We start from the raw sequence: 12,087 nt of genomic DNA on the forward strand, positions 1-12,087 counted from the left end.
CAACGAAGCTGCAGCTTCTCTTTAAGGCAAGATATTTTTTTTAATGAATTTATATTAAATACAAAGTAATTGTATTGTCTATCAGAGGAGGCATTGGAAGAGGATTGGGGCAGAAAACAATCCCAGTATACGGAACAACAAGTACAAACTGTGTGGTTTTTTTTTTTTGCATTAAACATCCTGCAACAACTAAAATAATAACAGGGTACCAAATAAGATATCTTAGAAAATCCGTAGCATCTGTTACAACTGCGAGGAAGGACGATATAAAAGAGTTTGAAATTTTAGCTCTCCGCAGGGTGCACACCCACTGAACAAATGCTTTAGTAATGCATATCTTGCAGAGTCAGGATAAGCATATGGGGCGATAGGAAGACAATTTTCATTCAGGCTTAAGGTTAGTTTTAAGGGGGTGGGGGGCTTGGGGATTCAAAAACCTTCCAAAAATAACCAAGATCGCTAGGAAAACTAGACAATATATTGTGCATTTTTAAATATATGTTTTAAATATATTGGCAAATCATGCAGGATATTGTATTTATTAAAGATGCTCGACTAATAAAATCCAGATCTGGTACTCTGTTAATATTGTTTTGGTTAAAGAGATGGTTATACCTAAGAGATAAGATGGGCCAAATGGTTCTTATCTGCTGTCACTTTCTACGTTTTTATGTATCTTTATATAAAATTTATGCCGAGTTATACACAAATTTCATTTCATGGTTATGGGATCATAAGATCTGCTGTAATAAATGTAGTCAAAAAATATATTTAAATCAATAAATAAAATATTTCAGATGCTCTCCCCATATTTTCAGTTGAACAACAATAAAATATATTACTGGTCACTTACAGTTGCCTAAAATAAAGAGGCCAAAGGGAACTTTGAAATATGTAAGCCTCCAGATAACACTGCACTCTCTTTTGATGCATAACAATGTATCAACTAAACAGCAATAAATACAATTCTCAGGTACAAACAGAACAAAATACATCTAAGAAAAAAAGGAATTTTTAGAAATATTAACTGTTGCAACATTAAAACGCTAGCCTTCTAAGTTGGACGGAGAATGCAGTATCACCAATCAACCCTAATAGAAGCTAGGCTCTATCAAAGGAATTCAAGAAGAAATGGTTATATTAGCGTGACTTGTTCTGCTGAGGATACATTCTAATAAATACAGTTTAAAAAATGGACGTTTAATGGGGAAGTCTTATGTTTTCATTTGGTATTCTGATAATGAATATCCTGATTTGGCTAAAGACTTTTGTGTTCCTCAACTGCTTATGAGTTCAAGAGACATTCTATACATTCTATTTTCTTCTATTATCCGCTGGCTTTTAATGGTCAAAGAGACATTTTTCTCAACACCTGCTTTCAAAAGAAACAATATCTGTACATCCCTACTATATTTTGGTACTTCAGTTTAAAGAAAACAAGTGTTTTTTTTTTTTGCTCATCCCAAAAAGAAAACAGTTATATTTTTCTTAAGTTCTCTTGTAAGGACAACTGTGATTAGTGAGCTATTATACTGCAATCTATTATTTGCTTGCGTGGTGATTAAAGAGTTAAGCATGGCTGGCTATACAGTCAATAAAGGCTTACTCTATCTCAAAGCAAATGCTGGTGATTTAATGCGGATTAGAGACAATAATTACCCTCCAATACTCTCCTGCCAGTCGATTACCGGGAATCGCACTCTACGACGTTACCGTCCCATTATTATTTAGTCTCTTGCACTAATTATTTGCAGCGCTGTAAAACACCATGCCTTTGGAACTGCACATAGCTTGTCTGATAATGATCACTTGGTAGAAAATGAATTGCTCAATTACCTTCTTTTGGTTTCTTCTCTTGTTTTTTATTTTCTAATAACACAACATGCAACTGTTAACATGCTTTTCAAATTGCTAATTTTTTTTGTTCCACAGAAACAAAATGTGCAATTTCTTCCGTTAGAGGAACTCAGCAAGATGTTGTCAGGGTAGAAAAAAATAAAGGGAAAAAAAAGGGATATTTGGCCCGCCAACTGGAAACCTTTCAAAGAGGTGACCTTAACATGGCAATTCAAGGTGGCTCTGTGATTTGAGAGGTCACCATGCACATGTTTGTAAACCTGGTGTCAGGGTCAACGTGTTCATCAAATGAAAGGCACAAAAGGTTTAGACTTCAGGTTGGTAGAAAAAAAATTGCCTACGATTCCACAATATTTACAACAAATATATATATTGAAATGTGCAAATCAATTTTTACCTGTAGCCTGGTATTCATTTCCAAAAAGTAGAAATTCTTCCTGGAATCCACAAGGAATTCCACGGTTCCCGCTGAAGAGTATTCCACCGCTTTGGCAAGAGCAACTGCTTGTTCTCCCATCGCTCTTCGTGTTTCGGGGTCAAGAAAAGTGCTAACAAAATAGAACCATTTACATTAAGAATAGAGAACTAAATTCCCTGGTTCAATCCTAAATATACTAGGAGGTCACATTTTAGTAGAAATACCAGCCACATATATCAGTGGAATAGTGTTTGGCTCAGTGAGAGTGCTCAAACAGTGATGATCCTGAACACTTGATTATTAGGAACATGACCCCAACAGAATGTTTAATATTTAAATATTTTCATAATATCGTAATATCCCAACAGCAGTATTATTTTGTCCATTCAGTAGATCTCTGGGAACCTGAGAGATGGAGCTGAAGAACATACTGAAGTATTATTTCTTTGGTAGAATTATTATAAACTATGAAGTTTCACAGTTCGTTCACTTGCACACATTATTTTCCTTTTGGGGGGCATTCACTTTGGCTGCACATAGAAAAGCAACACTGGCAAGAGTCAAAGTGCATGCGGTGCCTCTTGGAAACACGGTAATGCCATTCCAGAAATCAGGTCACAGATACAACAATAACCTCCTCCACAGTGTCCATCACTTCATTAAAAATGAAGTGAAAATAAAATACCTTAGAAAATTAACCATTTTAATATGCAATATGTACGCAAATCAGCAACATTATAAACCGATAAATTGCAAGAATGATACAAAATCACCTAAAAGGCTTATAAACTTGTTTGCAACTGAAAGAACTATATTTTCACATACATTTCCAAAAAATCTCAGTCAGGCTGGGTTTTGTCGAAGGACTGCAGATATTTCTAGACTGAAATACATAATGCAGCTGTATCACAGATGGAGCATCATTAGTCCAAATTTGGTTGAAAATCCAGCTCGCCCCTTGAATCACAGTAGAACGTTCTTGTGTTTCTAGAACACACATGTTCCCTGCCTTCCACACTCACATGGCTCACCTCCGGCCACAGATGAAGAATAGAGCAAAGGTGTCACAACGAGAAAGCGGGTCCCTGCTACATTAACATTTTACACACAAAAAAGAGACTAGATTATCTCTGCAATTAGCCATTTTAAATTAAACAGGAGTTTTCTTATTCCTTTCTGCCTCTTTTGTAGCAAAATTATTGCCATCAAATGCTTCTCTCTTTTCAATATGCCTTCTTAATTATTTCATCCACTCAACCAAATTATGCAGCACCTAAATAAGGCATGTCACACAATGCTAAAACCGATTTTTAATATGCCACTATTAGGCTAGGTTTCCACTTGTTTTTTTTTTGCTAAAAACGCCCATAAAAACGCCAATTCAGCCACACGGCGGTTTTTTTGTGAAAAAACGCTGCAGCCAGATGTTAGCTGTTCTTCAATAGGAAATCGCACAATGCCATATCCACTTGGCGTTTTTCTGTTTGGCGTTTTTTCAGTCCTCTTTGGCGTTTTTCTGCTTTTTTGGGCTCTGTGGCAGTTTTTCTAAATCGCAGCATGTTGACACTCTGGCGTTTTTTGCAAGGAAATCTTGGCGTTTTTCTCCAATAGAAGTCTATGGGAGAGAAAAAACGCCATGAAAAAGCCATGTGGGTTTTTTGCCTTGGCGTTTTTATGGCGTTTTTTTTCCACAGTTACAATGCAGAGGATGGACCCAGTATCTGTGTGTCCCACAAGAAATAGGCTGGAAACAAACAGTTTTACACAAAACAAAGTTCATATTGAATTTTACACCATTTAGAACAAACATGCCATTACAAACAAACATACGCGACTGGATCCTGCGTGCCAAAAGCAACAGCAAACAATTTGCACCATCATTTGGGGCCAATCTTCCTAGAGGAGCAGACATTCGGAATAAAACATGCCTTACAAACCACAGAAAAGAGACAAAAGGGTCCGCCAGGACGTTTAAGTAGAACTCTACCAAAGAAATGACATCAGGAGAGGGCAGATACTTGCCATTTATCCGAATCCCTTTTAGCTGGGTGAAACTTCTGGAAAAACTGCCTAAGGTCAAAAAAGCAATTTCCACAGGAAGGCTAAAACGCCAGAAAAAAAACTCCAGAAAAAACGCCAAAACGCAGGAAAATGCAGTGGCAGTTTTCTTGGCGTTTTTCATCAAGAAAAAAGACGCAGGACAAAAACCCAAGTGGAAACCTAGCCTTAGAGCCATGCAAGGCCCAAAATAATGTTATATATCTATATTTATATATATACACACACAGAAATTGGGATTGGCTTGGCTATCTGCTTCCCATTGCCACAGTGCGCCTTATATATTTTATTGCAAACCATGAGGAAATGGATCTGTTTCCGCCACGGTAACAGGGTTAAAATGAATTTCAATTTTTTTTACGCACTGGAATTCTTAAGGGTAAGCTCCAAAATATATGTTTTAATAGTATGGTTTGAGGTCACATATACCCTCTCCTTGGTATATTCGCACAAAGACAACTGAGTTAAAATTAAAAAATGACGCTAAAAAGATAAAATTTATATTGCCAATTACCAAACGTTTGTAAAAATGACAAAAAGCAGGGGATGTGGAAGAAATTAAGCACGCAGTAAAACAATGTTTGCCTATTTTGAAAATGAATATTTCATGCCCTTTTATTCCTCCAGAAAATATTAGGTAATATGTAATGCTTGCATGTTAAGCAATTTCATGGTAAAGCTGGCATTCATAAACAACATCCCACTGCTTAACCAAACAAGTGTCTGTCCTGAAATATCAAAACAATTATATGTTCCTGAAATATTAGGTGGGATTCAATTTCATGGTTCACAAAATGATTATTGTCAAAACACAGGAATTAATATACTGTATTTTATAAAAATATACTCAGCTCAAAGAATAATACCACATCCTCCTTTCATTTGATTTAATAGTAGTTCCTGGCATGTTCTAGGACTCAAAAAGGGGTAACTTTTTTGGGAAGACAATATGCATAAATTGGATCTAAGAATTTGTTATATTCCTGCTAAGCATCTAGTTTTACAATGGGGTCAATTCACAAAGGAGAGTTGACAGGACAGTTTGCTGGAGGGTTGTCTTTCAACTTTACTACACATTATCCAGGTCCAACTGCAATGAGCTTCTGCTGCAGCAAGGGCTTGGCTGGTCCTTACCCACCTTACCTGCCAATGTCTGCGCTTCATAATGAATAGTCATATGAGGGAGCTGAAACCACAGTCTCTATAGTGAGAGCTGGGGCTTTCAGAACAATTTAGAAATCCTGCAGCTCGACACAGACTAGCTGTTCCTGTGTCTAGAGCTCATTTGATAGAAAACTCAAGTTTTCACTATTTGACCAATATGGAAATTAACAATTTGAGCAGGAACTCGGCGAGGGATTCGGCGAGTATGAAATATAAAATTAGAGGGGGATGAAATGAATTTCATAAACTTCTATAGTTTAGATAAACAATGTTAAAATACCGAAATATCAAAATCCATTGTTATAACCGAGTACATTCGGTGACACGTTAAACAATAAACACAATATTGACCAAAATAACACATTAAGCAGGACTTAATAGAGGAGATTGGTGTCTGTAGGGTCCCTACTGTTCAAACAAAACAGGAAAGTGGGACTCACCTGGGTGCCTCTTCAACCACTTTCTGATTCCTCCTTTGAATGGAACATTCCCTTTCATTTAACCAAAGTCCATTACCGTGTTTATCTGCTAATACCTAGTAAGGAAAAGACAACTACTTGAAACAAAAATGATTGAGCAGAATAGCATCACAATACATGAACAGCTAGAACTTTACAAATAGAGAAATCCACTACTGTATGTAGACACTGAAAGCTTAGGCTTTTAATAGCCAGAGGGAACCGCAATCTGCATAAAGTAATCTTAACATCAGCTCACCCTGCAAATCCAAATGAGGTGACTTGTTGCATATTTGGAGATTTTGGGGCATTTGGGAACATTTGACTAGCTAGATCGGTTCACAGGTGCTACTAAATTTGTATACAACCATTTAGAACTTTTTTTCAGTAGTTTGATTCTTATAAACTACCCCATCACATTTATAAATAATAATTAAAAAAAAACCTTAAGCATTTGAATGGATTGCCTTCAAGTCTGACCTGCGATCAAACGGTTTGGGTGAAATAAAAACACAATTTTACGACTAAACTCTCCTCCAAGCTTGACTCTAGAAGTCTTTATTATTGTTTATGTAATTTAGGAGCCAGACACAATTGTAGTAGCCAGCTTGATCATTAGCAGCAATAAACCTTAGGCACTGGCAATAAAAATGTAAGGAGCATTGGCTACTTGGCTCCTGGGATTAAGCATGGTATACTTCCTACTTTATTATTCTGCATTAGGTCATCACAGAAAAGAACAAAATAAAAACATAAGATAAAGTTCCAGAAAAAAACAACAAGTGGGAAAAAAAGCATCCATGCAAATTTATAATTTATTATAAAGTAAAAAAAAAGCTAGAGTGAGAAAACTCTCCTTAGACTTCAATGGAGAATATTTACCAGAATGACAGGGAGATATGCATAAAAACACTTGTATTCATAAATGTTTCCTATGCACTAGTTCAGTTACATTAAAAGGAGGAAAAGCATATAGATTTTTTTTATTTAAACAGATCTGATTTTTATTTTTCTATCAACAATTTGGAAAACAAGCCCAAAAGGACACAGACAGAACATGAAAACGTGCCTTAGCTCTGCCTTTATAATACATTAAAAGCTAAATACATCATTACTTGTTAACTTTTGTCATGCTCAATGCAGCAAAACATTTATGAAACTTATGTTAAGATGTGGAGTATCTATTTCTAATTCTAATTTTATCTTACAAGGAGAGAAAATAATAGTATTTAAATAACCACTGAGCATAACTAGTTCTACAAACCTGTATTTCTATATGTCGTGGATTGTCAATAAATTTTTCTATTAGCAAACGATCATCTCCAAAACTAGAAGCAGCCTCTTGCGATGAAAAACGAAATCCTTCCCTGTGAAAAAGAAGCATAACAAAATATATCCACAAAAGATAAAACAATCATGAAGATATATATAACATGCAGTCTATGGTACTCTAGGGTCTAGGATCTATTCGCTAAAGGTAGAGTGTGCAGGAAAATTATGTTTCAGCTCCTTGAAGGTGCAGTCCCGGTGAGCTTCTTCTGCAAGGAAGGTTTCGCTTGATATGTATAATGTAGTGTCAAATTTGAATGATTTAATCAAAATTGCCAGTGCTGGGTCTTATTAATGAGAAAAAAATAAATAGATAGCTTTCCTATTTTGGAGCAAAACTGCTGCATACTATATACATACATACATACATACATATACATATATATATATACATATATATACATATATATATATTACACACACACACACAGACACAGTATCCTCCCACTAACATTTACTCCTTTGAGAGAAAGGATGGAAATTTGGATCCCTCTGGAAGGGACTATTTTTTTTTAAACAAAAGCCCTTTTCACCCCTCACCGGACAGGTTTGCTTAAGGTTAAAAGCAATGTTGTCGGCATAAAAGTATTTCCATAATGACGCAGTAAGTGTCTTCATCTATGTTATAAAATAATGTTTACACACACATTTTAGTGCCCTCCACTAATAATATTGACACCTTTGATAAATATGAGCCAAAAATGCTGTGAAAAATTGTCTATTGTTTAACCCTTTGATCTATTCTTCAGAGAGAAAAAAATATCCAGGAGAGCAGAGTATTTTTGTGTATCAAACAATTGCAAACATAACAGCCTTCTCCTATAACGCCTGATGAAGTTGGAGAATACATGACAAGGAATCAGACCATTCCGCCATACAGAACCTCTCCAGATCTTTCCAATTTTGAGGTGGATGCTGGTGGATGCCCTTCTTCAGTTCACCCCTGTGATGGCCATGGTAGGGCCTTGATTGATTGGTTGATTTTGTGGTCAATAAAACATTTTTGAGTGGATTTTGGTGTATGTTTTGGATCATTGTCCTGCTGGAAAATCCAACCACAGCCCATTTAAAGCTTTCTGGCAAAGGCAGTCAGGTGTTCATTTAATATCTGTAGAGTCCCTGATGCCATGTATCCTAGCAAAATGTCCATGTCCTCTGGCAAAAAAACAGCGCCAAAACATTAAAGAGCTACCACCATGTTTAACCGTGGGCATGAGGTACTTTTTCATATGGTTACCTCTCTGTGTGCACCAAATCCACCTCTGGTGTTTGCCAAAAAGCTTTATTTTGGTTTTATCTGACCATAGAACCCGATCTCGTTTCAAGTTCCAGTCGTGGCTGGTAAACTGGAAATAACGGAGTTTTTTTTTGGGGTGAGAGAAGAGGCTTTTTTTCTTGAAACCGTTCCAAACAACGTGTCTTCGTCCAGGATTAGTCCTAAGCTTTCCAGTTGCCGTGATGGTTTAAATGGGCAGTTTCAATGCTTTTGTTATTTTCTTATAGTCACTTCCCATTTTGCGAAGCTCAACAACCTTTTGCCGCACATGACCCATTGTGATGAATTGTGATGAAAAATGTGTTAACTGATAGTTATAGTCATGGTTGAACAACTTCCTGTTCCTAGTCACCATTGGTTTTCTTGGATTTTCTTGGAAGATCAAAGGGTTAACCAATAAAGATATTTTTTCACAGCATTCTTTGCTCATATTTACCCAGGGTGCCAATATTAGTGGAGGGCACTAATATGTATATGCATATATGTATGTATGTATGTATGTATGTATATATGTTCACATACAAACACACACACACACACACATATATATATATATATATATATATATATATATATATATATATATATATATATATATATATATATATATATATACACACACATACACACACGTATCTATATATATACACACACACACACACATATATATATATATACACATACACACACACACACACACCATTTTATAACATACATGAAGACACTTTTATGCCGACAACACTTTCTGCTGTTTTGCCTTAAGCAAACATGTTCGGGGAGGGGTGAAAACAGCTTTCACTTACAGAATTAAAGTCCATTCAAAAGGCATCCAAATTTCAATTCTCTCCATCAAATGTTAAAGTTTGGTGTCTCTTTAAACCAAATACCAAGCATTTTAAATCAAAAGAAAATAAATGCCAATGTGAAAATGAAAGGCCTATTCAAAATCATTTTTCATTGTAAAACAGAATCTCAGAACCTTCACAATGACGCTATTAAAGTCACAGAGTTTAGTATCAAGTATAATTAAAAGGACATTTTAACCACCATACATAGGTTTAAATTCCACGTCCTACAAGTCTAGATTTGAGAGACTTATCTGATTGTTGCACATGAGTTCAGGCATAGATTACATGATGGAAGAATTGCCACAGTCCGGTTGGATCCAGCCATATCAACTGGATGTAGCACAAGAAACGGCAGGCAATGTTAACCAGATTGCGGAGGAAATATCTGCAGTATCATTTACAGTGTCCATTGGCCGATTACGCACAACATTAACACATTACTTACTGAGCTCTTACTATATATTATAACCAAGTTTTGTACAAAATTTGAGCCAGTGATTTTTTTTATTTCTACAGTGTGGGACACGTTTATGACAAACAAATTTGAAATGCATGTCTAGTCAAGATAATACAATATATTTTAATTTTTTGTGCAATCCAAGAATAGTTTCAAAGGAATAAGAACATGCCGAAAGTCAGAGGTTTTTTTGATTTGTGTAAATATATGCTGGTTTAACCTTATTACAATAAGCCAATTTTTGCTTGTTTGCACTATGGCATATGCACTGGAGTGTGTGTGTCTATTCATAAGTCACAAAGGATTCTTAATAGTAGATAAATCAATTTGCCTAATTATGTAACCCTCCCTGTCAGCTATAATTAAGCATTCTAATTAATTATCAAGCTTTTGTTTGTACACACACATCCTGGATGCAGTTTTTAAACATTCTTTGCAAGTTTGCATAATCTGATGATTAGACTCATTTAACGGCGCATTATAACCAGCCAAGATACCTTCATATTCTATAGCCTCGCACGGAATACTGTGCGGTGCAGTAGCAAGGGCATCAGGAACCAGGATTTTCAGAATAAACAGTCAAAAATCGAAAGAGCAGCTACTAACCAGTCTGAGCTTTTTTGATTAAATAGATTTACTCAGTGATGATCAACTGGGTTTAACACACAGATGATGACTTACTTCCCAGTGAGTATCCATCATCCTTGTGTCTAGGTGCAGGAGTCGCTCTCGTCTTGTGGCTGGTTAAATGTACTCTAGTGTGAAGAGATTCCCAACAGTCTTTATTAGAGTCCAACACCAATAGATGTTGTTCTCCCTTCAGTCTATATTTTGCATCTACGCTAGGACCCTGGGGATGATAGACTATGTTGCAGTGGCACCTTGACGTGCGGGATCCTTACTGTCCTGATATATTGCCTATATTCAATTTTTTTCTTTATTATTATTTTGTATTGTTTTCTTTTCGATATGTAACATGTTCTTTGCTTGGAAATCCTAACTTCAGGTATATAATCCAGGGTAGAGCACATCCCGCACAACAGAAAACAAGAACATTTTATGGGAATTTATGGAAACAAAAATCAAACGTGATCCTCACAGTGACAGGATGCATGCTTTCGGCACACGCTGATCTCCAGCAAGTTTATAATGAGGTCTGCATAAGTAAACCATGTAAAACCTGCCTAAAGGCGTATTGTAATTTACACTGAAGCATAAAAACACTGCTCTTTAATTGCTATTACTTGATTGAACGTGAACTATCATATACGAGATATGAAATCTAGCCCTATAAAGAAGATTAGACATATATTAAGATGTATATTTCCGTTCATCTCCCTAGTAACGGAAAATAAGTAGTTTTTCCAAGTATATATTCCTCAGGCTAATCCAAAGGAAAATGTGGTAATGATGAATGCTTGGTAGTATCCATTTAAAACATGCTAGGAAGTTTGCTCGTTTTAAAATAAATATCCTTGACACACACAAAGTTGGGTTATTTTCTCCTTCTGAAGGCATCTGTCACTGGTTTTAACCAATTAAACTTGTAACTAATGTTTATAGGACACCGGTGAGCTGCACATTTCAGCAACACATGGTGGTGTTTCATTAAAAGGAAAGCAATCAGCAATGGAACCTCCTGCTACAGGTTCCATGAACAGATTTAGCATCGGCTCCACACACACCGGCAATCATATCCACTATCAATATCTAGCAGCAGCCTAATAACCATCTTTTAGTGACAGCAGTATTCTTTTGCACTTCTCCTGGTTACACAGCGTGAGGGAAGCCCTGTATGTGTAAGAGCATTGGAAACACAAACAGTGGCAAACTGAACATATGTGAGAACAACGTTTTCAAAAGCAGCAATTACAAATTGGACTCCAGAAACAGGTGTCACATATAGATAATGCTTAGCCTAAGAGGTGCACAGTAAACAGTGAAAATGCTCTCCTACTGCAACCAGACAGTTCTAGTCTGACTCCTCTCGCTTTAAATCCATTCATGAGGACACTTTCAAACTCAACCGAAGCCTCTTCGTATTGGTCCGAACCCCCCTAAAATACCCTTCATACTAGTTGATTAGTTAGCACAGGTATACTCTGCTACTTCAACGCCACTTGGCGATTTGCCAGGCTAGAAGTGGTGCTCTGGACGTACAACAAGCACGTAGTACGATGGAAGTTGAAGTAGAGCCTGCAAAACCATTTTAGCTCTTTTTT

The 12,087-nt window shown here is 36.3% G+C and overlaps 1 protein-coding gene across 1 annotated transcript in view; it reads right to left on the bottom strand.

Moving 5' to 3' along the window:
* PCCA (propionyl-CoA carboxylase subunit alpha) overlaps positions 1 to 12,087 on the bottom strand; it is a 167,036-nt gene that overhangs the window by 99,048 nt on the left and 55,901 nt on the right. Inside the window, exons 10-12 of the mRNA XM_053455323.1 lie at positions 7,220 to 7,322; positions 5,938 to 6,032; positions 2,255 to 2,405 (exon numbers count right to left, since the gene is read on the bottom strand). Of these exons, the coding sequence (XP_053311298.1) occupies positions 2,255 to 2,405; positions 5,938 to 6,032; positions 7,220 to 7,322 (349 nt within the window). The remainder of the gene's footprint in view (positions 1 to 2,254; positions 2,406 to 5,937; positions 6,033 to 7,219; positions 7,323 to 12,087) is intronic.

The sequence above is a fragment of the Spea bombifrons genome, chromosome 2 (genome assembly GCF_027358695.1).
Source record: "Spea bombifrons isolate aSpeBom1 chromosome 2, aSpeBom1.2.pri, whole genome shotgun sequence".
Classification (NCBI taxonomy): Eukaryota; Metazoa; Chordata; class Amphibia; order Anura; family Pelobatidae; genus Spea; species Spea bombifrons.